This window comes from Phalacrocorax carbo, chromosome 14 (assembly GCF_963921805.1).
Source record: "Phalacrocorax carbo chromosome 14, bPhaCar2.1, whole genome shotgun sequence".
Classification (NCBI taxonomy): Eukaryota; Metazoa; Chordata; class Aves; order Suliformes; family Phalacrocoracidae; genus Phalacrocorax; species Phalacrocorax carbo.
In genome coordinates, this window is record NC_087526.1 from 160,826 (window position 1) to 186,113 (window position 25,288).

Here is a 25,288-nt window from a genome sequence, read left to right on the forward strand (position 1 = left end):
ATAATGAAAAGGCAGCACTAAGGATGTTCTTCCTAGCACTTCTGTGTATTGCAACCACAAGAGAACCTTACCCAGAATGAAAGACCAAAGAAATATGTTACCCCTGTTTTCCCTGGGTAAACTGGCTAGCAACATGAACTCTAAAAAAAACCTCTTCAGCCATGCTGCAGGAGTGCATCACTGGAAGAGAACGGCTGCCTTTTTCTCCAGGAAACCTAAAGTCCTGCAAGGGCTTCTTGTGGTGGCAAAATAATGTACACCATTTAAAAAATAAAAAAAAAACAACAAAAAACCAAAAACCAAACAACTGGTTTCAGCACCATGGAAACACTTTCAGGAGTACTGTTTCTGAGGCACAGGGTTCTTCATGAGTGCTTCTGTCTCATCAGAACAATTTCATTTAGGAAAATGGAGCTTTGAAAGCCTGAGCAGAAGGGAACAGAGGACTCAGCCTGAACCACAGTTGCCACTGGCATCTCCCTGTCACTTGCTGGAGACTCACTATGGAAGCCTTTACTCTGACAGGGCACAATTCCCAACTCCCTCACTCCCAAACGCCCACACTGAAGCTTTTCTTCTAAAACCTAGGCACTATCAGCATGCAGGCACCTTATTTTCTTCTCTCTTGATAATCTTATGTTCACTATTCCTTACTCAGGCTTGAGGTACAACAATGCTCCTAATGGTATTCCTACACTTCACTAAGGTAATTATGGATGAGATCAGCTTTTTCTATATATTTTGAATCAAATATATGTTTTACTTCCCTCTGCAAAAGCTGCTTCTTCCCTAGGGGATCATGAAACTGTTGATGTATACATTATTTGCAGTGCACTTCACAGAGAGCAATGTAAGCTACTCTCGGTCAAACTGTCTATGAGAAGGCAAATTCTCACCAACACTCATCCCTGTGCTTTACAATTTCATAATTCCTGTATTGTTGCATGTTTGATAAATAAGGGACACAATTATTAAATTCAACAGCAATAAAGTTACAGAATTATACGTTCATATACAAGAGAACACTACCAATGACTACATATACCAGGCTTGAATTCAGTCACACGACAGGTTAACATTTCTGGTTACACAGCGCCACTCAAACACAGTAGACAATTTGACAGCATCACTCAAAAGCCCTCTAATTTCAATACCCTTGCTAATGAATACTAATATATTAGTACAGCACATCTTGTTGGTAGGCAACAATATGTTTTTCAGCAGCTGACAGTCAGTTCTCACATCTGATAGAATTTTTGGGCATGGTCTCAATATAACACTTTTTTGACACTATTTTAGCAATGGTCATGTCAAATAAAAACTAAACAAGGTGCAGTAGCTGGTAAGGCTCCATGAGTAACAAATGGCTGTATAATTGCTGTCCATTCAAACCTGATGAACTGTGAAAGCAAGAATTTTGATTATGAAAGCATAATAGAACACATTTTTATAGGAAGTTGGCCTGTGGCTTAATGCAGTTAATAAGAATTTGAAGAAATGGTTATTATATATGTGCTTTCTAATTTTCAAACATCTCCAGAGGGCTGCTCCAAGTGAAAAAGATGTGCAGCTTCAAAATATTATACATGTAAATTAGGTAAGTTTGCATTTAAATTACTCCAGCTTGTAACTAGGTGTACATAATAACTGATCTTGCCTATACAGTATGCTGTCTCTCTCTCTCTCTACATATATATATAAAATCTTAGTCAGAGGATAGTACACATATGTGACTGAAAATTGGGCCAAGTTAAAGACAAAAAGAAACAAAAATCTACCACAGGAAGATAATCAAAAGCTGTAATTACATGGTCCTTAAGCATGGGTCTGTGCTTTCCTGAATCACCTAGCAGACCAATCTGACTGGATCAGGTTGGCACATATGATCATATTATGAATGGAGTAGGAGAACAAATAATACAGCTATCAGGCATAAAGTTAGATGACACAAAAGTAACTAGTCAAAATGTTCTAAACCACCTGGAACTGGCAGAGTAAATTTGCATCATATGACAACCATGCATTTCATATCTCTGGCATTCTTGAGCAAGCATTATGAGTCCAAAAGCCAAATTTTATTTACTTTTGAGCTACAGAATGCAGGTACTCATTTATTCTGTGGTAAAAGGCTGCATGTTGTAACTTGTGCTGTATTTCAGCAAGATAAGCTGTCTCACGCTACCCTTCATTTACTGAAGGAAAAATGTATGCACAGATGCTAACTACTCTAAATGATGCATTGCCCTTTGTTTTTAAGTTTGGTCTTTGAGGGTTTCAAGTTTTTTAAATTTTAAAACACACACATATTATTCATTTACGTGACATTATGCTGCTTTTTTGAAACATTTGGAACCAAAGCAGGCAAATTCTCAGCAATAAAATGTGATCATCTGGGTAGAGGCTGCCATGGTTTTAGCTAGGCTAGATTTAATTTTCTTCACTGTAGCTGGTACAGTGTTGTGTTTTGGGTTTAGTATGAAAACAAGGTTGATAGCAACAACTAAAACATCAGTGTGTTAAGTAGTGCGTACGCTAGTCAAGGACTTTTCCAGCTTCCCATGCTCTGCCAGGTGCACAAGGGTCTGGGAGGGGAGGGGGCACAGCCAAGACAGCTGATCCAAACTGGCCAAAGGGATATTCCATATCATATGATGTCATGCCCTGTATATTAACAGTGGGGAGTTGGCCGGGGGAAGCAGCAATCGCAGCTTGGGGACTAGCAGCATCAGTTGGCGGGTGGTGAGGGGTTGCATCACTTGTTTGTTTGGTTCTTTCCCCCCCTCCCAAGGTTTCATATCTCTCTATCTCTATTTTCCTTTTCATTATATTACTATAATTATTATTATAACTATTGCTGCTTTATTTTATTTATTAAATTGTTCTTATCTCAAGCCACAAGTTTTCTTACTTTTGCCTTTCCAATTCTCTCCCCATCCCACAGGGGTGGGGGCAGTGAGTGAGCCGCTGCATGGTACTTAGTTGCTGACCGGGGCTAAATCACGACAAGGGGAAAAAATGAAAAAAAAAAATTCAATGGGAAAAGAAAGAGTTTCTAAAAATACCTCATTGTTTAGCTGAATTTTATGTGGTTTCCATTGTTCTAACCTCATTCACAAGTTTTTTCCCACCCTACCTACAACTTTCATACAAGACACATTGACATAGTATTGTCACAAGCCTTAGAGATTAGGGCTAGCTAGGGGGCATGGGAGCTTATGACAGGAAACTGCGTTTTCAGATAGTGTTAAGTCATTGTACTTACAAATTTTAAGAAAACATTTCCCAGTTCATGCTGAGACTGAGGTTCTGGTTGTAAACAAAATTCCAGGGCAGCCAGGAACTCCTTGTGAACACCAAGAATGTCTTCGATGTTAGAAAATAAGATCTGAAATATAGAGAAAAACATTGCTAGCTGTGAATATATCTGAGAGCATTTTGTTAAAGTAGTAGCACCAAAATATTGTGGCTCTAGACTTGCTATGATAGGATCTAAAGCACAGACAGGGACTCATACAGAATTAATTATACTTTATTTACCCCTTTCCGGGCCCCCTATAGAAACCTTTATTGCTACTGAAGTACCTGCTGTAAATGAAAGTTATCTTTCCAGATACCTGAGCGTGATGAAAGTGCGCAACCTCTTTCCAGTCTAGAAAAGATTTCCTCTGAGACCAACCAGGTGAATGGAATCACAAGGACCAAACTCACTTGGCAAGAGATAAAAGCAGGAAGTCATTTGCCTTTCCTTCCCATGCATTAGAAATCACTTTCTAGAAGAAAGGGAGTTGAAGCTATCACACACAAAGATGTACCTGTAAACAAGAGACCAAATCTCTGCCACGTGGGATCTAGCATTTCACTGACAGGAGTACAGAATAGTGTAAAATGCTTACAGACCACAAAAGCAGTATTTTAGTTCCCTTTCAGTGGTTCTAAAAGGCGTATGTAATGGGATAGATGCCCCTAGTTTAGATGTGTGCTAAAAGGTAATTGTGCAATCTCACAGCTAAATGATCCCTAGTGAATTGAATATACGCGTGCTAAGGGGAATAAACTGCCGGGGTGAAAGCTGCTATAAACACATAAGCATTTGTTCTGGGATTGCGTGCCAAGGTTTTGGTACTGGGGATGCCGCAGGGGCGGCTTCTGCGAGAAGCTTCCCCCGTGCCCGACACAGCCAGTGCCAGCCGGCTCCGAGAGGGACCCGCTGCTGGCCAAGGCCCAGCCCGTCAGCGACGGCGGTAGCGCCTCCGGGACAGCGTATTAAGAAGGAGGGGAGGGGGAAATGGAGCAATGGCAACTGCTGCCAGAGAGAGGAGTGAGAATACGTGAAAGAAACAAATCTGTGGACACTAGGGTCAGTAAAGGAGGAAGTGCTCCAGGTGCCGAAGCAGAGATTGCCCTGCAGGCCGTGGGGACCCAAGCTGGAGCAGTCTGTTCCTGAAGGACTGCACCTGGTAGAAAGGGCCCACACAAGAGAAGTTCATAAAGAACTGTAGCCTATGGGAAGGACTCACATTAGAGAAGTTAGTGGAGAACTGTCTCCTATGGGAGGAAACCCATGCTGGAGCCAGGGAAGAATGTGAGGAGTCCTCCCACTGCGAAGGAAAGAGCAGCAGAGACAACGTGCGATGAACTGGCTGCAACCCCCAATCCCCGTGCCCCTGCGCCACTGGGGAGGAGGAGATAGACAACTCAAGAGTAAAGCTGAGCCTGGGAAGAAGGGAGAGGTGGGAGAAAGGTGTTTTTAAGATTTGGCTTTATTTCTCATTATTCTACTCTGATTTGATTGGTAGTAAATTACAGAATCATAGAATCATTAAGGCTGAAAAAGACCTCTAAGATCATCAAGTCCAAACGTCAACCCAACACCACCATGCCTCCTAAACCATGCCTTTAGTGCCATGTCTACATGTTTTTTTAACACCTCCGGGGGTGGTGACTCCACCACCTCTCTGCGCAGCCTGTTCCAATGCCCGACCACACTTTCAATGAAGATATTTTTCCTAACATCCAATCTAAACCTCCCCTGATGCAGCTTGAGGCCATTTCATCTCATCCTATCGCTAGTAACTACGGAGAAGAGACCAACCCCCACCTCACTACAACCTCCTTTTAGGAAGCTGTAGAGAGCAATAAAGGTCCCCCCTCAGTCTCCTCTTCTCCAGGCTAAACCTCCCCCAGCTCCCTCAGCCGCCCCCCAGCACACTTGTGCTCCAGACCCTGCCCCAGCCCCGCTGCCCTTCTCTGGACACGCTCCAGCCCCTCAGGGGCCTTCTTGTCCCGAGGGGCCCAAACCTGAGCCCAGCATTCGAGGTGGGGCCTCACCAGTGCCGAGCACAGGGGCCCCATCCCTGCCCGGCTCCTGCTGGCCACACCAGTGCTGACACAAGCCCGGGGGCTGGTGGCCTCCTTGGCCACCCGGGCACTGCTGGCTCATGCCCAGCCGGCTGTCAGCCAGCACCCCCAGGGCCTTCTCCGCCGGGCACTTTCCAGCCCCTCTGCCCCAAGTCTGGAGCGTTGCCTGGGGTTGTTGTGCAGGACCTGGCACCTGGCTTTGTTAACCCCCACACAGCTGACCTCAGGCTATAGGTCCAGCCTGTCTAGGTCCCTCTGCAGAGCCTTCCTGCCCTCAAGCAAATAGACACTCCTGCCCAATTTGGTGTCATCTGCAACTTACTGAGGGTGCACTCAATCCTCTCATCCAGATCATTGATAAAGATATTAAACAAGACTGGCCCTAAAACTGAGCCCTGGAGAATCCCACTTGTGACTGGCCACCAACTGCGTTTAGCTCCACTCACCACAACTCTTGGGTTCACCCATCCAGCCATTTTTTTCCCAGTGAAGAGTACACCTGTTTAAGCCATGTGCCTCCAGCTTCTCTAGGAGGATTCTGTGGGAGACAGTGTCAAAGGCTGTGCTAAAGTCCAGGTAGACAAAGACCACAGCCTTTCCCTCACCCACCAGGTGGGTCACCCTGTCATAGAAGGAGATCAGGTTGGTCAGGCAGGACCTGTCTTTCATGAAGCCATGCTGACTGGGCCTGACCCCCTGGTTGTCCTGCATGTGCTTGGTGAGCTCACTCAAGATGAGCCGCTCCATAATCTTCCCCAGTACCGAGGTCAGGCAGATAGCCCTGTAGTTCCCTAGATCCTCTTTACAGCCCTTCTTGTAGATGGGCATCACATTGGCTAGCCTCCAGTCATGTGGGCCCTCCCCCGTTAACCAAGACTGCTGATAAATGATGGAGAGTGGCTTGACGAACTCCTCTGCCAGCTCCCTCAGTGGTCTTAGGTGGATCCCATCAGGCCCCATAGATTTATGAGTGTCCAGGTGGAGCAGCAGCTTGTAAACTGCTTCCTCCTGGATTTTGGGGTGTTTGTTCTGCTCTGTCCCTGCCTTCCAGCTCAGGGGGGTGAATACCCTGGGGATAACTGGTCTGACTATTAAAGACTGAGGCAAAGACGGCATTTAGTACCTCTGCCTTTTCCTCATCCTCAGTGGCAATGTTCCCCTCTCCTTCCAATAGAGGATGGAGATTCAACTTGGCTCTCTTTTTGTTGTTAATGTATTTGTAAATACGTTTTTTATTATCCCGTACAACAGTGGCCAGACTGAGTTCTAGCTGGGCTTTTGCCTAATTTTCTCTCAGCATGACCTAACGAGATCCCTGTATTCTTCTTGAGTTGCCTGTGCCTTCTTCCAAAAGTGGCAACATCTTGGTTTTTTCCTGAATGCCAGCAAAAGCTCCCTGTTCAGCCAGGCTGGTCATCTTCCCTGTCAGCTCGTCTTGCGGCACTTGGGGACAGCCTGCTCCTGCACCTTTAAGACTTCCTTCTTGAAGAAAGCCCAGCCTTCCTGGGCACCTTTGCCCTTCAGGACTGCATCCCAACAGACTCTCCCAACCAGTGACCTAAACAGGCCAAAGTCTGCCCTCTGGAAGTCCACGGTAGTGGTTTTCCTGGCCCCCCGCTTCTTTCTTCGCCAAGAACCGAGAACTCTATCATATCATGGTTGCTAAACCCAAGAAGGCGTCCAACCACCACATCTCCCACCAGTCCTTTTTGTTTGTAAACTAATTTCCTCAAGTCGAGTCTGTGTCACCTGTGACAGTAATTGGTGAGCGATCTCTCCCTGTCCTTATCTCAAAGCCATGAGCCTTTTGTTATATTTTCTCTCCCCTGTCCAGCTGTGGGAATGATAGAGCAGCTTTGGTGGGCACCTGGCATCCAGCCAGGGTCAACCCAACACAGCTTTGTAAGTCTTAATCATTTTCATATAAAACATGATAATAAAGTGTGAATACAAATATAGGACATGGAATGTTACCTACACAGGGGGAGAAGTCCTGATGCATGGTGACACAGCTATCAGTATTGAGAGCCACCAGAGGAAAGCCTGAATGGGCAGAGTAAATGCCGGAGTCTGCAGTGACATACATATCACAGACAACATTTTCTATCACTTTGGTTTAACTATGCCACTTGCAAAGAGAAGACCTGCAGTGCAGTCAAAACAGTTTTCATACTGCAAGCAACCTCCCAGGTCTTGCACCGTGAGTGGGTGACACTCCTCTGAACCCCAAAGTGTACAGCCTGACAGAGCCAGCCCTCATCTTCCTGGTATTCGGTGTGGGAAGCGGCCAAGCCTAACATCTTCCAACACTTCCCAAAGCACCTGATCGTAACACTAAGCTTTTCAACTTCATGCAGTAGAATTAATTCACCAGATGTGACACTGATTCAGACTGGTGGCTGGTGACGTGGCAGTAATTCAGGAAAACAATAATCTGTAAATTAAGTCTAGTCATTAAAGACAGGAATGAAATCTCAATTCCTGGTTTAAAACCAGTTTCTCTGGTTTTGCAGGAGTAGACAAGATCAGGAATTCAAAGAGCCTTCCTCTCTGCATGTAGCCAGGTTCAACTCTATACCTTCTGTTACTCAAGGACGGGCAGAGTATTTCTCTCAAACTCCTCCTGCAAGCTGGCTGTGTGTGCAGAGCAGAGCCTGTTGCATCTTCCTTGTCTTTGCTCCCCTCACACTTCAGAAATACTGAGATATGGTAGCATGTCCCATCATCAATGCATACTTGTGCCTCATAGCTCTTTTCTAGCTCTGAATAAACTAGAAGATTCAAGCACACTGAATTTGCAAGTATGGGCTCTGAACCAAAATAAAGGACAGGGATCTAGGACCACTTGATTGCTCCCAGAAAACTTCCCGTGCTAGTTAAGCAGAGCATACGATGGTTCTGTGACATGGCTGACAATGATGTGACGGCATGGTAGTCTCTGTCTGCATGGCTTGGCCAAAAGCTGTGCCAAAAGGGGATTAACAAGGAAGAGAGAAACACCTGTCAGGGATGGTTTTATCCTTCAGAAGCAGTCTTCAGGGGGTACTTTTTGATCCAAGGAATATCTGTGTAATCTAATGAATTCCATGGTGGTCAGTAGAGCTCTGCTTGCATCAAGGCAGCAGATAGACCTTGACTGCACAGACTTCCATATCTAAGACACAGTTACCGTTTACAGTCCCCATGTGAGTATCTATGTCTGGCAGTTTGTGTACACCCTCAAGTTGTACTGCCTTCAATTTACCGTATCAGTCAAATGACATCAGTGCCCTGCTGTTAGCATAATACTAACATATCAATGGAGTTACTACCACATGAGGCAGTGAATAAACTGAAAACATTTTTCATGATGTTGTTGCAGCTGTTAGTCACTGGAGTACTTGTAAACTCTGGGCCTGGCACAGAACCCCATGTGGCCTTTCTGGAAGGGGATACAGTGGCCAAAGGTTACTGCAATCTCCAGTGCTTCGTGCCAGCTGTAGGAGAAACCTGCAACAATAATACTGGGAGCAATAATGCAGATTATCCTAAAAAGCACTTTCTCCTTTTGCTCAGAGGCGAGTGACTGCCAGAATACCCTGTATTTTCCTCTAGACATTTCTGCTGCATGAAGACAGAGAGGAAAAGGCAGGCTTCTCCTTACATAAACTGCCAAACCATTTATACAGTCTCTGCTACCATCCTTGCTACTGCCAGCTACCTCACAGCTCTCTGGTGACCGGTGACTCAAGGTACATAATATTAGCAAGGAGGGTTATCAGAAGTCCCAACACGACCTTGCTTGTCCTGCCTCTACCAGCAAGGAGGGAGAAAGGAGAGGGAAAGAAAGAACAAATACCTTTCAACTGCAGGAAAGACAATGAAATTATTTGGGGTAGGAGAGAAAGGGGGGCAGGAGGGGGACAGGGGAGGTAATGTTGACTCTGATCAGGAAAACTGTGCCTTTGTGATTCTATTTCACCAGCAATAGGCGTAGGCCCTTTATTACTGAAGAGAAGCTCTGTTATTGAAAGCTGGGTACTGTAATAATAAGAATAAATGAGGTCTCAACTGCGGCCTCAAAAAGACACACCCCCCCAGGCACTTCAAGAATGACACAAAAATGAAGTGGTATTTCCCTAAAGGAATGTGATGAAACTTCAAATACAAATACATTTAAATCAGCAGAGAAAAATACAGATTCTCCTGCACAGCCTTTGTGGACACTGCATCTGATTATCTGGCAGTCATAATTAATATTCATTTGATGAATAATGATGGAATAATAACTTTTGCCAACATCTGTGGCTGTTCATCAAATTGACAAATGGTTGCGTAGGTTTATTTCCCACACAGAGCTTACTTTTTGCACACTTCTCTGCACAGTAGATCTATTGTCACTAATCACTTGTCTACTTCTTTTTCTTCAGCCACCCCCAAACTTACTTTAGAGTCTAGACGGTGAGCTTCTAGGAAACAGGGACTTCCAAATTTGAAGCTAACAAGAGGCTTAGTGCCACAAAGCTCCCAAGCTGTCTTGCTGACGTTAGTCAATACTACAGTACTGCTAGCCCGTAGAATGAATAGCGAAACAGGGGCTGAGCCCTGATAGGATCTCTACACATTCAGTTAGTACTAGCATGTGAAATGAAGGAACCAGCCTTGGGGAAACACATGCCAGCTGCAGTAGCACCAACTGGTGCGATACACGTATTATTGCTGTGTCCTTCTCCCACAAGTGTGAAGGGCAAAGTTTCTGCTGATTTAGGAGCTGCAGGATCAAACGCAAGCCAAATAAGTAAGCCTCTAATGGCAAACAAGCTGCACCCTGTCCCACTAATCACCAGGTTTCACTTGTGTACGTGTACAAAGAGGGGTTTGGTTTCATGTGCGTATGTGTACAAGGAGGGTTTTAAAGCCAAATTACTACAAGAAAGTGTTGCTTATATCTATGAAAATAGCCAGCGAGACCTCCTGCAACCATAGGCACTAGAGAAGCTAGTACCTCACAGATCTGTGTTCTATGTCCCATATCTCTATCCAGTGCACAATTCATTCAGGAACCTCCTCATGCAAGGGTTTCCCATTACTTAGTCCTCCACAAGAACCCAAATTCCCTCCCACTATAACACAAAGAAATATTCCTGCTTCCTTCTCAGAAGCCCTGTAAATTTCAGATTTGTAAAAGTCAGCAGATGCAAACTGGCTGACTGAATACTGTCAAGCAAAATAGACAAGGGCTGCGCATTCCCTGCCTTTCCTCTCAAAGACACTGAAAAGGCCTCTCTGTCCTCTACCCACCATTTCACAGATCTTGCCACAAGTTTGTATGTCTGACAACACTACACTGTTGTCAAGTTTTACTGCAATTATCTGGCAGGATGAAAATTTGCTGGAAGATGACAGCTATATGAATGGGCAAACAGATTGACAGATAAACTGTCAACATGAGCCTCTTTTCCTTAGGGAAGCAGTTTAATCATAAGCATCAATATGACATGAAGATATTTGATATCCATATCCCTGAATCTAACCTTTCATTACATATAATTTTCCCTACCAAGAAAATGAGAAAGATTGAAGAAATACCTTAACATTCTCCTCTGTTATATACTTCTCAGCTTTGTCCACAGCATTCTGGCGGATCCGGTGAAGAAATGCCTGCAGAGATAAAAAAGATAATGTTCAAATGGGTTGATGCAGTTTGATTTCGCTCTTTTGTATCTTTTATTTCCCATCAACACAGTGCAGCAGATCACCTTTAAGACTGAAAGAATGTAAACATTTACCAAGTCACCACCACAGTTCTTAGGCTCAGAGTTGCATTCAGGGTAACACAAAAGACATTTCCTACAATGTTGCTGGGTTTTGCCTGGCCATAAATGTCTTCCCTCTGTTGAAACTTTTAGACTTAATTATCTGTTACTACCAATAGACCACAGCGAGGGTCTGTTTGTTTTTAATTTGAAGATTTTCTCTCTCTCCAAGATGCCGCTGTTTTGACTTTGGAAGACAGCATGCCTGATGCACATCAATATATAGGTCAGTAGAAAGGACTGTAAGAAATTACAAAAGGACATTCATGCTGCTGAAGCTGAGGCATGTCAGAGATATGAGCTAGGGTTATGGACAAGCTCAACAGACTCAATGCTTGGGAAAGGGAAATGGAAATCACCAGACAGCCCCTGGGACACACTATCCTCTTCACTGTATTTCATTGGGTTAAAACCAGACAAAACAATGCTGGAACTTTACACCTAGCCAGGTTTCCCCTTCCCTCAGCTCTGCAAAACTTTGGCTTCAACAGGCACATCAACAAAAAGCTCCAGACCAGAGACAAATGGACAGTGAGATCCAAGTATCAGCCTTCAAAGCGTAATTCTGGCTACTGGGAGTCAAGACCGACTTGCATTTGGACTGAACATACCTACAACATATTTGATCCAGTGGGAAGGGTTTAGCAAAACGCACTGTGTGGGATTTCTACCTCAAATCTCCACTGTTTTAGCAACTATTGGCTAAAGAGCACTTCTGAACTAAGAGTAGGGAATTTTACCTTCCACAGGCATCAGCAAAGAGAGATGCAAATACCCACAGGTGAGACTGAGGGGAAGCTAGTGAGGACAGAATCTGCTATGATAAACTACATGACCCATGCACAGAAGGGTAGAGAGCTTTCCTCTCTGCCCTTCTTAGTGGTATCTAACTTGCCACCTACACAAAGGAGTGAGCCCTGGGGAGCGCACAGGGAAGAATGGAGCTTTACTTACCCACCTGAGACAGAGAGGGGAAGCAGGTCATTTCTTTGTATTTATGGTAAAAGCAGCTTTGTTACAGCTTGATAATAAGGCTTTAAAAAGGTGAACTGTTCCTGAGGAATGCCCATGTCAGCTGATGCACATTCAGCTTTTTCTTTTTTCCCTTTTGCCTGTTGGGATTGGCAGCAGCTTACAATGTGATCAGAAGCAATGTCACTGAACCAAACTCAGAGCTTATAGAATGCCTTTGCTTTTGGTATTTTGGTTGGAAGACAGTGAACATGTCCCTTTCTCTGACTTCCAGCACTAAAAGGGGCACATCTCTATTTCTGCTTAGCCATGACTCTCTGTCACTTGTCAGCCAGTCACACTTTACAGGACAGACACCAATAAAAAAAAAAAAAATAATTAATGAGGCACACAGACCCTACACTTGTTTTTGGCCCTTGGATTCTCAACCTGCTTTTGAACAAATTTCAAGGACTATAACCACATTGCTCCTCTTGTATTGCTGAACAGGAAGGCGATCCTGGCTAGATTCCAGCTAGACTTGGAGAGCTTGGAGCAGGTTGCGTGGACTAAGAAGCCTGAAGAACAGACTCCTGCGTTAAAGAAAGGGGACATGTGTGCCAGCAGCAGAAGAGGCATTTTATAAGAACCAGCCAGTCCACCTTGCCAATAATCTGGCCAGAAACTGCTGCAATGTTAATGTACTGCCCAGCACCTTGGCAACAGTCAGGGAACTGTCTGAGATGAAGTGTTCAGCATGATGACTAACGGCAGGAGGATTGACAGGAATAGATGTTGCCCTCCTACTTCAATGCTGGGTGTGATATCTGAGCATTAATAATCAGTCATATGGTTTATATGAAGTAGCACATCATATTAAAGTCACTCATTCCCAAAAGATAAGCCTGGCAGAGACTTTTCCTTACTTTAATCACACCTCTGTTTGGAGACAACAAATCCAATTGGAACAATTAATTAATCTACACAATTAGCAGCTCCACTGGTGACTAACAGTTACCAGCATATTAAGCCAAGTGTGGCGGGTCTAATATTAGAAAGCTGGTAAACAGAAGTGCAAATCACATTAGCTGTTACAGGCTAGTCAGTAAAAAGGCAGAGTCTGTGTTAATCTAAAAAACCAGCTTTTCTGTGACACCTGTCTGAAAAGACAATTTAATGTAAGCATGAGAAAGGCAGAAAAAAAAAGGAGAAAAAAACCAAAGAATGAGAAAGGCACAGAAGCAGGGAGAGAGTAGAAAGGATGAAAGACCTAAGAGGGAAAGAGGCAGTCAACTTTGTAGATAGTTTGTCAAATCTCCTACAGCCTCTGATTTGTCTTGATGCGCATGAACAGCAGTCTCTCCAATAATAATAAAACAAGACAGTTACAAGAGATTTTGGTCTTAGAAATTCAGTAGTCTACTTTCCAAAATGCAACCCCCCAAAATATCAAAACCTAGTGGATTCAGTACTACTTGTTCCCCACTTTTCAGTATCTTCTCATGTGCAAGCAGAATCTTTTGCAACAGTCGTTCAAATTAAAAAGCATGATAAACACAAGCTATTAAACAGCAGCTCATAGAGCTACCTTTGCATGCTCTGTTCACATGACACCACTTTCCTTCCAAACCACTTTTAGCCTGGAAAAGGCAGCCCTTTTCCCAGAGACGTTGTTCAGACATTCATGCCAGTGTTTTCCAACCTTCTCAAGTGAGTTTTTGTGCTACCGGTTTTATGAGGCTCTACGCGCATCTGTAGCAACACCATCTCTCTATTCACCTGGTGACACAGACTCTAAGATCCATTACAGGAGTGGAATGCAACTCTCTTAGGGAAACATAGCTACAGGGAGTGATATGGTCTTTTATTAGACCAATTGATTTACCTGGAAAATCAGACATGTATTTGGGCCAGGACATGACAAATGTGACGAAAAGAGAGACAGTGGTGGCGGTGGTGAATATTGGAAAACCTGCCATGCCCACATCTTTTAATATTCCAAAACATACTGTTAAAGAGGAAGCCGCTGAAGTGGTCATAGGTTTTGTGGCCACCTAAAAACTTACTGAGGCAAATGCTCTCTCTGGCTGCTCCAACCTCTTCATACTCTACATAACTCATATGAATTCAAGGGGTCTAGTCCTTGACGTTTTCCATGAGGAACTTCAGGGACCCCTCAGTATAACCTTCTTTACCTGCCACACTTTCAATGTCTGCAAAAATGAACTCACTATTCTGCAGGAATACGTGGAAGCGTAGGGGTCACCTTCCTTGGGAGCTCTTGAAAAACATTCCTAGGACTTAGGGACTCTGAAAATAATTTCTAGGACACAAGAGAATAATCATGATCACCTCTCCACCACAATCAAAAGTGTAACTCTCTACTGTGGCATGTTGTTTTTTTCCTACACTTAAAAACTATCAGGGGATTCAGGGAAGAACAGAAGCTTATGATACACGCTATACTGAAACAGCAATCACACATCAGATCAGAGAGACACTGTTGAAGAGCTAGAGAGATATGACCAGACAACAGAAGTAGACTCTGTTCCCTTCTATCTGCTTGTTATATGCTGGTCAGGACCAATACAAGGTTAAAAATGTCACTAGAAACAGAGATAAAAAGATGGCAAATGACATGACATCTTTCATTCTTATCCCCACAGATGCTGCGTTTGCTTTCTTGCCATTCACCATATTTTGCTGTGCTCACACTGGGCCAAGCCTCTGAGCAACCCAGGCTGTATGGTGGACTACTGCTTGCACAATAGAAGAGGGGAGAGGGACTGGTAGAATCCATGGGTCCGGAACCTAAACAGGTCACAGCACAATGTAGGGAAAATACCTGAAACCAGACCAATAAATTTTCATTCTCCTCATAAAGGTCTGCGAAGGTCTCGTCTTCCATGCGTGTGCACTAGTCATTAGGAAAACAGCCCACAAAGGATTTGCTTTTGTTCAGAATTCTGCTGCTGCATCAACATAACATTTATTTGTGCACTGTGATTTGTTGCCTTAGAGGTCTGCCTCTTCCAAACTCAGCAGGCCACATGCCATGCCTGATGCTCGTGATACGCATAAACTCAGTTTATAGTTTGTCTTATGGTACAAATGACTTGCAGGATTCAAGAAAAATCTATGACAAATTACAATGAGCAGAATGAAATGCTTCCTTTCTGCACCATGTCACACTGGGTGAGTTTCTTCCAATAAACACTAAGACAAACACGTTACAAATCTAGAATGCAATTTAGGTATAAAGTTCATTTCAGTAAAAAGTATCTTTTAATGGCTCCTTTTTCATGAAGATGCTTTGTTCTACAGTTCACTATCCTTACAATCTACTGTTGCAATGAAACCTTGTTGCCTTGAGTGTCTTTGCTGCACCTCTGAACCACAAAAGCACGAAGCACGCTTTAAGGAAAAGATCTGCTAACGTTGAGTTTTTCTCACATGAAACAGACTGAAGCAACGGGGATTTCTCTCAATTGCTTTTCAAATGGACCTTGTTGAACTTTGACTTGTAGCCTTAATTTCATTAGGGAAAATCAGTGTTTACCACCTTCCATGCAGCATAAGTAATACATGGCAAATACTAGGGACAAGGCAGTGATAGTTGGCTCATGCCCCTTCTCAAAATTCACATCTAAGGCAGATACTTCCTCAAATGTTCAGAAATAGCAAGAGGTTTCTGATTAAACAGCAAGGCAGACAAACTGTGCATAACCCTGAGGGAAACGAAAGGGAGAACAGAAACAGATAAACAACCATGAGGCAACTGGCTACCTTCTCCAGAAGGGGCAATATCTGAAAGCACAATCCTGTGAAACCTGTTTTCTGAACAGGTGATTGGAATTTCATATTATGCTTAAGAGACAAGTGAGACAATTTGGTTAAACTCATCAGTGATCAGGACTGATTCAGAACAATGCAGAGACGCAGATGAGCCTACCATTTTTGGTGTTAAACTGCTTTACACGTGTGCAATAAATTGTTTAAAGCTTCTCGCAAGTGCAGACATTTTGATTCCAAGAAAATATGCTCACAGTGAAAAAGGAATAGGTGACATGGACAATGAATTTCATCATTTGACCATCACTAGCACATTCACCTTGAGACTACAGCACAGGACCTATGCATTAATCTGTCTCTGACAATACACAGTAAAACTTGTCATAAAGATTTGACCAAGAACTTGCAGGTGTAACTTTTTTTTCCCATTACTCGAATAAGCATTGCCACTAAGTGTGGCTGTCAGATAAGCCTTTGCCTCCACTGCAGTACAAGTGAGATACCAAAAAACTCCATTGTCCTTAGCAAAGCCACTTAAAGTCCTGTGGGAACACGGCTCTACTGAAATAGTTCTATGATTTAAAATGAATGTTTGCTGAAGTTTGTGTTTTAAGAGCAGGTGCATCCTTGCTCATGTTACTCAATTGTTAGCTTTGAACCTTGTCATCCCGATCACGTTTTTTGGCTTTCTATCAGATATGCAGTTTATAAGCTAAAGCTCCACACAGATGACAGGAAACATCCTGCATCCTACATGTGAACTGCAGTTCTCACCTGCACTGAAGTATGAAAGACAAATAGACTCAAAATAATGTAACAGTGACTGCACAGGGATATTTATACAAAATAAATCCCATTACAACTATTTCCCCCCCCATAACAACTAAGCATGCATTTCTATGAAAAACTAAGTCTTTCAGCATTTGCCTTTAAGCATACCGTAAATACCTGAATGCTAGCATAGCTTAGGTTTACCAACAAATGGGGAATCAAGTAATTTCAATTGGAGGTGAACTTACTTCAGTTCTACTGTTCCTAGAGTGGTCTGCAGCACTGTGCACTGTTAACCAAGATCATCTGACTTCTATCCTACAGAGAGCTGGATTTTTAAGACAGATTAAGTCATTCTTGTGTAAATTCAGGCAATTGGTTTTCAAACATCTCTCACCTTCCTGGACAAAAGCCAGCATATACATGTGGAATACTGGGCCTGATTCAGGTTTTTCAGTTGTGAAATTTCAGATAGAATATTGGAAATCAGAAGCAACTCCTTTGACATCACTAGCATTACACATGTAAAATGGAGCAAGACTGAAGCAACTCTAGTACTTTTAAGGAGTATTACTATACCTCTTACACTGTAAACTGGCAATCACGTATTCACCCATTGCTCAATTACCTGCTGCTATATTAAGATTTCTATAAAAACACATTAAGTTATCGGTGTCTGGTAAAGGAAGAAAAAAACTTAAGCATCAGGTGAGTGCATTATACTGAAATTCCTGCATAGTATTTCACCTATGAAGAATATTTTTCTCCAGATCCTCTTAAAACAATAAAGAGCCATAGCTGTGAGACAGAGCAACTCTGCAAAGAGTAGCTCAGAACTACTGCCAAATTAATTCACCAGCAAACAGCTGAACAGGGACTTCCCGGGTAGGCAGAGGTGTTTAGTAAGAGGAAATAGCATCAGAAATGTCTCTTATTGCCCTAATTTCAGGCTTCCTGTGTATCAAATTGGCTTTAAAGCCTCAAAGCTTATTGGTACATACTTATTTTTTGATCTATCCCCTGAAAAGGAACTAAACTATTAGCTAACAAAGATTATTTAAAAAAATGTCATGTATATTATGGAATATCAAAACACATTCTCTGCAAACACTTCAGGCAGTCTGAGCTGTAAGCTTGCATCATTGTCTACTGCTAAGCAGAAGGTCAAATAAGAATCTTCTGTGCAGCTTTTAAAATGACACTTCTTTTCCAAAGGTTACAGCCCGTGTGTAATCTTGGATTATGTTAGACATAAAATGAGGTAAACTTCTTATACTGAGTCACCTATGCTCTACAATACTCATTTCACTATTTTTGAAAGCAAATATGGAGATCTCTGTCTTCAGAACTATTACTCCCATATCCCTGGGGACAACGTCTTTCTTGCTCAAATGTCCCAGCTGTACCCCCCACACTCACACTTCCTTCTTTTAAGAACATATTTTTCATTCCAGTGTTGTCATTTAGAATAAGAATCATTTCACACACAAAAGCATGGACGTTACAGCATGAATCATCTCTTCCCACAGAAGACTGCATGACCATTTGCAAAAAAAGTAGACTCCATCTCAGGTGAAACTGCAAAGACCATCAGAAAACAAATGCAGCTTCAGTTGAAAAATCCAGATGTATCACAGGGGAGAGATCTTTTTACCTGAAGCATACTTTTCAACAGATATTTTTTTATAATTGTATAGATATGCAAACAATAAATACATTACAAAACCTCCACTGGTACCGACAATTTAATAAACATCAACTAAGCACTGATCATGGCAATCTGCAACCTCTTCCCTACTACTTAGTCTAACATATGGTGAATCCTTACAAATACCAAATGAAATACAGGGAACCACTCAAACTCAGCTGTTTAAAATTATGCAAGTGTATGTATGAATAAAATACTTGAATAAACTGGATTATTTCTTTATATACTATATAAGAGAAATAACCACTGCTTATGTAAGCTATATGGCTGAGATATTTCCAAAAACTCAAACTGATTTGTCTTTAACCAAGCCTGCATTAAGTCCCATGTAGTTATGAGCACACTTGGCTGGTTCATCTTATATCTGTCTTGCCATTGAGTGTTATACTGTCTATAACATCAGAAATAATGATCAGCTGCAAAATACTGGCATTGGGATTTGCAATGGGATTTTCAGTGGTGCTTGAGGGAGTCAGACATTCCAATTCCTTTTTACTTACTTTGAATCTCTTGACATGGGTCCACCACAAAATGGTTTCTGTGAGCAAACCACTGTGGCTAGGATTCAATCCCTCTAACTGCACCCACCTAAAAGTTGAAGCCTACCCTAAGTTAGTGATACACATTCCCTCTACAAAAGAAAGCAATGGGCAGGCAACTTCAGAGGATGAGTCACTGCACTCTAGGAGTGATGTTTAAGAAGAAAGGCTGAGTTACAGCTCTAGAAATGCCTTTCACTTTCCATCAAGAGAGTACCTGGGTGACAAGTCTACATTAGACCACCCTCCTTGCCTGTAACAGTTTCACAGCATCTGCAAGTACAAAGTTCCAGGGCAATGAGTGTTACTGAGTCGTTTCTAAAAGTGAACCAGTGACTATGTCTCTCAACATGGATGCTACAATCATGGGGGCATTGCAAGTTGACACATGCAGAATTAGTGTACGCAGACATTCTAAGCACAGTAGTGTTCTGGGACTCGTAACAAGTGAATTAGTCTAGCAGCACTTCCCAAAAAAAGTAATTCACAAGGAAAGCTCCAAAAAGATCCCAGACTATATCTGTATTTCCAGTGTACTGATGTTTACACCAGAATTCTGCAACAACAAACGGTCAGACCAAATTCACTCATGCATTGACTGATGAAGGAAGGTGAAACCAAAGGGAAGTGAGAGTGAAATATGTTGCAGTCTTTCTCACTCCAAAGAGAGATCCCTTTCTTAAGGGAGGGTTGTTTTCATTTGAATTACAAAAAACTTTTTGTGAAGTGAGAGAGAGGCTGGTGCTGCAGAGGGGCCCATTGACTCTTCTCTACCATTTCCCTGACCTCTGCTATCCCCTCCTCCCCTCAGTTACTAATATTGTCATCCTCAGGCTGGTCAGAAGATCCCAGTTCATTTCAGGACCTAGCAAAAGCTGCATTTTTTTCACCTTTGAAATCCTTCAGGACTCATTCCTACCAATTTCTTCATATCTCCCAAACCCTGTCTCTCGACTCCTTTTCATGCTCTCCCTCCTCTCCAACACTACCCCTAAATCCCTTTGAATATTCCCATTACTGCAGATGTTTAAAAAACACCTCTTCTCCTTTGCAGACGCACAGTTTAAGCACGCCCTTCTGTGTATATCTATCCCTATGTGACTCCAGCCCATTATTAATACCAACAGAAAATGTATTTGTTTGGATTTTTAAAGGAGCTTAAGAAAGTTATGTGACTAATTCTATCAAGCCTTTGCAATATTCTCCCTTTAATTGGCCTCTTCATGTCTTTCTCCCTGTTGTACAATCGTAAGATCATTTTGAACATCTTACTGCAATATGGAACTCTTCAAAATGCTTTCAGGACGTAGTTTGTTTGAATGGTGTGTTTTACTTCATTCCTCTTTTATGTAGAGGAATAAATCCTGACAAGTCTGTGTCTGCTTAACCTTTATGTACTGTAACAAGGAATAAGGGCCCAAAAATATGGGTCAAATCCTGCAGTAATACCTACATTCACTATGCCCATAACAGAGAGAAGCCAGCAGACTACACCAGGTCTAGATTAGTGATGTCTCCAACTATTAACATCTTACCAGTACCAGGGAGTGTTTAATTACGTTTCAGGCTCTACACAGCTATTCCTTTTTCAAGAGGGAGAGAAGCATCAGAGTGACTAGAAATACCAAGTATACCCCCAACACAGTAAAGTCTATATGTTGAATGTAATTGTAGCAAAAATAGGAATGTCTTCAATTAATATTCCAAGATTCCAATTTAAATGAAAGGACTTTGATATCAGAAAGAAATTACCTCCCTTTTCTATTCTTTCTCCTTCCAGTAATGGTGTCTTAATACATTAGATGGTGTCTAATTACATTAGATGGTGTGTAATACACTAGACAAGACAGAGAAAAACTTTAAAATGAAACCCAGGAGCATTAAAATCCATGGAATGTTTCACATTAGTGGCAACATGGTCCAGGACTTCACCAGTGTTACCCCCTCAGCAGGTAAGAATCATAGAGAATAGAAAAAAGCTTTGAATATTCTCTTGCATACTCAGTTTCTGAATATGTGTAACAAGCTAGTAATTTCAGAGCCACAGTGTTAGCAATTTTACTTCAAGTGAATCATAGAATGGTTTGGGTTGGAAGGGATCTTTAGAGGCCATCTAGTCCAACCCTCCTCCAGTGAGCAGGGACATCTTCAACTAGATCAGGTGCCTCAGAGCCCCGTCCAGCCTGGCCTTGAATGGTCCTAGGGATGGGGCATCTACCACCTCTCTGGGCAACCTGTGCCAGGGTTTCACCACCCTCATAGTAAAAACTTTTTTCCTTATATCCAGTCTAAATCTGCCCTCCTTTAGTTTAAAACCATCACCCCTTGTCCTGTCACAACAGGCCTGGCTAAAGAGGTTGCCCCCATCTTTTCTCTTGTCCCCCTTTAAGCACTGAAAGGCTGCAAGAAGGTCCCCCGCAGCCTTCTCTTCCCCAGGCTGAACAACCCCAACTCTCCCAGCCCGGCCTCACAGCAGAGGGGCTCCAGCCCTCGGAGCATTTCTGTGCCCCCTCTGGCCCCGCTCCAACAGCCCCGTGTCTGTCCCGTGCTGAGGAGCCCCGAGCTGGACACGGTGGGCGCTGCAGGGGGGTCTCACAGAGCAGAGCAGAGGGGCAGGATCCCCTCCCTCGCCCTGCTGCCCGCGCTGCTGGGGATGCAGCCCAGGGCATTGTTGGCTTTCTGGGCTGCCAGCGCACATTGTTGGCTCATGTGTAGCATTTTGTCCACCGGTATGCCCAAGTCCTTCTCAGCAGGGCTGTTCTCAATCCCTTTATCCCCCAGCCTGTATTGATGTTGGGGGTTGCCCCGACCCACGTGTAGGACCTTGCGCTTGGCCTTGTTGAACCTCATGAGGTTCTCACAGGCCCGCCTCTCCAGCTTGTCCAGGTCTCTTTGGATGACATCCCGTCCTTCTGGTGCATCAGCTGCACTGCTCAGCTTGGTGTCATCTGCAAACTTGCTGAGGGTGCACTTGATCCCGCTGCCTATGTCATTGATGAAGATATTAAACAGCACTGGTCCCAGTATGGGACCCCTGAGGGACACTACTCGTCACCGGTTAGTCTCCATCTGGACATCGAGCCGTTGACCACTACCCTCTGGAAGCAACCATCCAACCAATTCCTTATCCACCAAACAGTCCACTCATCAAATCCGTATCTCCCCAGTTTAGAGAGAAGGATGCTGTGGGGGACCGTGTCAAAGAGTTTACAGAATTCCAGACAGATGATATCCGTTGCTCTTCCCTTGTCCACTGATGGCAGTCACTCTATCAGAGAAGGCCACTAGGTTGCTCAGGCAGGACTTGCCCCTAGTGAAATCCACATAAACTTAGAATCACAGAATGTCCTGAGCTGGAAGGGACCCACAAGCATCGAGTCCAACTCCCATCCCTGCACAGGACAACCCTAAAATTCTCACCATGTCTCTGAGGGCTTTGTCCAAGTGCTTCTTGAATATCGCCAGGCTGGTGCCGCAATGCCTCCCTGGGGAGCCTGTTCCAGTTCTCCACCACCCTCTGGGGGAAGAAACTTTTTCTATTATCCAACCTAAACCTCCCCTGGCACATGTCCCTGCCATTCCCTCGAATCCTGGCATTGGTCACCAGAGAAAAGAGATCAGCGCCTGCCTCTCCTCCTCCCCTTGTGAGGAAGCTACAGACCATAATGAGATCTCCTCTCAGCCTCCTCTTCTCCAGGCTGAACAAACCAAGTGACTTCAGTCCCTCCCAATACAGTTTCTCCTCTAAACCCTTCACCAACTCCATGGCCCTCCTCTAGACACTCTCCAGTAGCTTTATACCCTCAATATCCTGTGGCACCCAACGCTGCCCACAGCGCTCGAGGTGAGACTGCCCCAGCGTGGGGCAGAGCGGGACAATCCCCTCCCTCGCCCGGCTGCGATGCAGGGCTTGATGCCCCCCAGGGCACGGTTGGCCCTCTTGGCTGCCAGGGCATGCTGTTGGCTTGTGTTCAACGTGCCATTGGCCAGAACCCCCAGGTCCCTCTGCAGAGCTGCTCCCCAGGCTGTCCGTACAGCCAGGGTTGCTGTGGCCCAGGGGCAAAATCTGGCACTTGCCATTGTTAAACTTCATATGGTTGGTGATTGCCCAGCTCTCCAGTCTGTCCAGATCTCTCTGCAGGGCCTCTCTGGCCTTGAGAGTGTCAACAGGTCCTCCCAATTTTATGTCATCAGCAAACTTAATTAGTATTCCTGACAATTTCACCAATTTGCATGTGAGTAGACCCACCTGACAACCTGGCCCTTAGTCTTCCACCTAAGTTTATGTGATGATATTGAATAATGTCCATTTTCAAGCTTAGACTGAATCTTTGAGCTAACTGAAGCAGCCCAGTTCAGCCTACTGCCATCAGATTTGCTGACACTTGTTCTAAATTACATTGTGGAGCTACACTGAGTCCAAGTACCATGATCTCAGGTGACCCACAGACTTGATCTGCAAACGTATAACAAAATCCCAGGATTCTTTTTCACTAGGAACATTTTGTCTATGTCCAGCTGATATGTACTTAGAGTCTTGTAAGCCAGTTTAGCATCAGACTTTGAATCTAAATATTGAGATTGCTTCTACGTGTATCTTCTCAAGGACTTGTCTATCTGACCTCATTCCATGTGTATACAAGTGGCTAACAAGCTGAAGGAAGAGTATTCCATGCACTGACTTATACATGCTGCATTTCTATGAGGTTGCGTATTGAATCAAACTCTCAAGCGCACGTATAATGTATAAGTATTTGTGCTTCATTCTTAAGTTTAAAAGGACCCAAGAGTGCAAGCTGACTGAACAGAACTGTATCTTCTCAACTGATAAAACTCAGAGCTACAAATGAACCAATCAAAATGTCAAAGCTAGATATTTCACCTTAGAGAGGTCCTCAGAAAGATCTGATGCAAATACGTTCATGCACTCACAGGTTTCCTATTAATCAGTCTTCATAGCTGAAGTAAAATGGGAAGCATTGAAATCTGTAGGTGCCTCATCCAGAAAACTAGTATTGGAATTGGCAGCAACTATGAGAAATCGCAGTGAAACTGTCCTGATTTCAGGTATATTGGTCAGCAGATTTTAGGCAGCAACTATGTTTGAGAATCTCCACACAGGTATACTAGACACAGGTGAAGTCATGGGTCAAGGCACTTAAATTCCAGAGTTATTTCTAGTTTAGGAGACTCTCTTGGTATTTGCTGGTGCAGCAACTGCAGTCAGCTCCCCTCCGGCTTCTTACAAGCAGCCGTGTCCTTATGGGCTTCCTGGCTGGGGCTGTGAATCCTTCTGGAACTTTTCCTCCTTCATAACCAGCAACTGGGGCTCTGGTGCAGCACACAAGCGTTAGCATTCCTGGCCCTTGGAGCTTGAAATTTCCTGCTGGGAAAAATCTGCTTAAGTGCCTGTGGTGTGACAATGAGGAACACAGCTTTCTGTGGAGGCAGTACAAACTCCAGAAAAGGCCACGACATTCTGGGATTCTCACCACTGGAGCCTAAGGAGAGCGGCTGTTTCTCTGTAGCCTGTGAAAGGTTTCCAAGAACTTTAATGCATGGAAAAATATGTGATCTGGTGAAAAGGAGTAGAATCCCAGAAGGGGAAAAAAAGACAGAACTCAGACTGCCCCAAGCCTCTTCTGTTAAAGGCGGGATGGGTTTGGCTCTCTCCCCTCCAACCAGAGCACACCAGATAATGTGTGGTTCACGTAGCTTGGGCTGCTTTCAAGAAGCTAACAGCATGTCAAGCTCTGCTATGAATTCTCCCACCTCATAAAAACAGTAGTTGGGGGGGGGGGGTGTTTGTGAGCTAAAGGATTAACCTTCTGCAGGTAAATGGAAAGGAAAATCAATCTCAAGAAGGATGCTGATCTGAATTTTCATCTTCCCCACGCAAAGGCCACAAGGCAATGTGACACATCACACCCCCCAAAATCAATGAAAGCAAAGTTTAGTCTCCAGTTTATTGTCTTTATACAAACTGCTGGTTAGGCCCTGCTATGTATCTTCTGAGAAAAGAAAGTGTTTACAAAGATATCAATTTCTCTATTTTGACTACATAGTAAATGCTTGTCTGTATTACAATTTCATAATGCAGTAAAGAATAATGTTGTAAATAACAATGAAAGGTGCTTGGTCTCTGATCAGACCACCAACCCCTCTGTAAGTAGGTACAAAGTGCTGGGTAGTTTTTGCAAACTTAACACACCTTTTCTATCCAAGCACTCAGGCTTTGTAACTTTTTTTTAATCAAAAAGCAACCCAAAAACCAAACAAAAAAAAAAAACCACACCACAGGGAGTTTTGTCTGGTTTCAGCTACACCATGATTTCACCTCAGGAGAGGTATTTCCAGGCAACATGGCAGGAAAT

General features: G+C 43.6%; 1 protein-coding gene across 2 annotated transcripts in view; it reads right to left on the bottom strand.

The window, feature by feature from the left end:
* Nucleotides 1-25,288, bottom strand: part of PREX1 (phosphatidylinositol-3,4,5-trisphosphate dependent Rac exchange factor 1) — a 178,082-nt gene that overhangs the window by 95,767 nt on the left and 57,027 nt on the right. For both annotated transcript variants that reach the window (XM_064465159.1, XM_064465158.1), the window contains exons 2-3: nucleotides 10,927-10,998; nucleotides 3,263-3,385 (exon numbers count right to left, since the gene is read on the bottom strand). In XM_064465159.1, coding sequence (XP_064321229.1) covers nucleotides 3,263-3,385; nucleotides 10,927-10,998 — 195 coding nt within the window. The remainder of the gene's footprint in view (nucleotides 1-3,262; nucleotides 3,386-10,926; nucleotides 10,999-25,288) is intronic.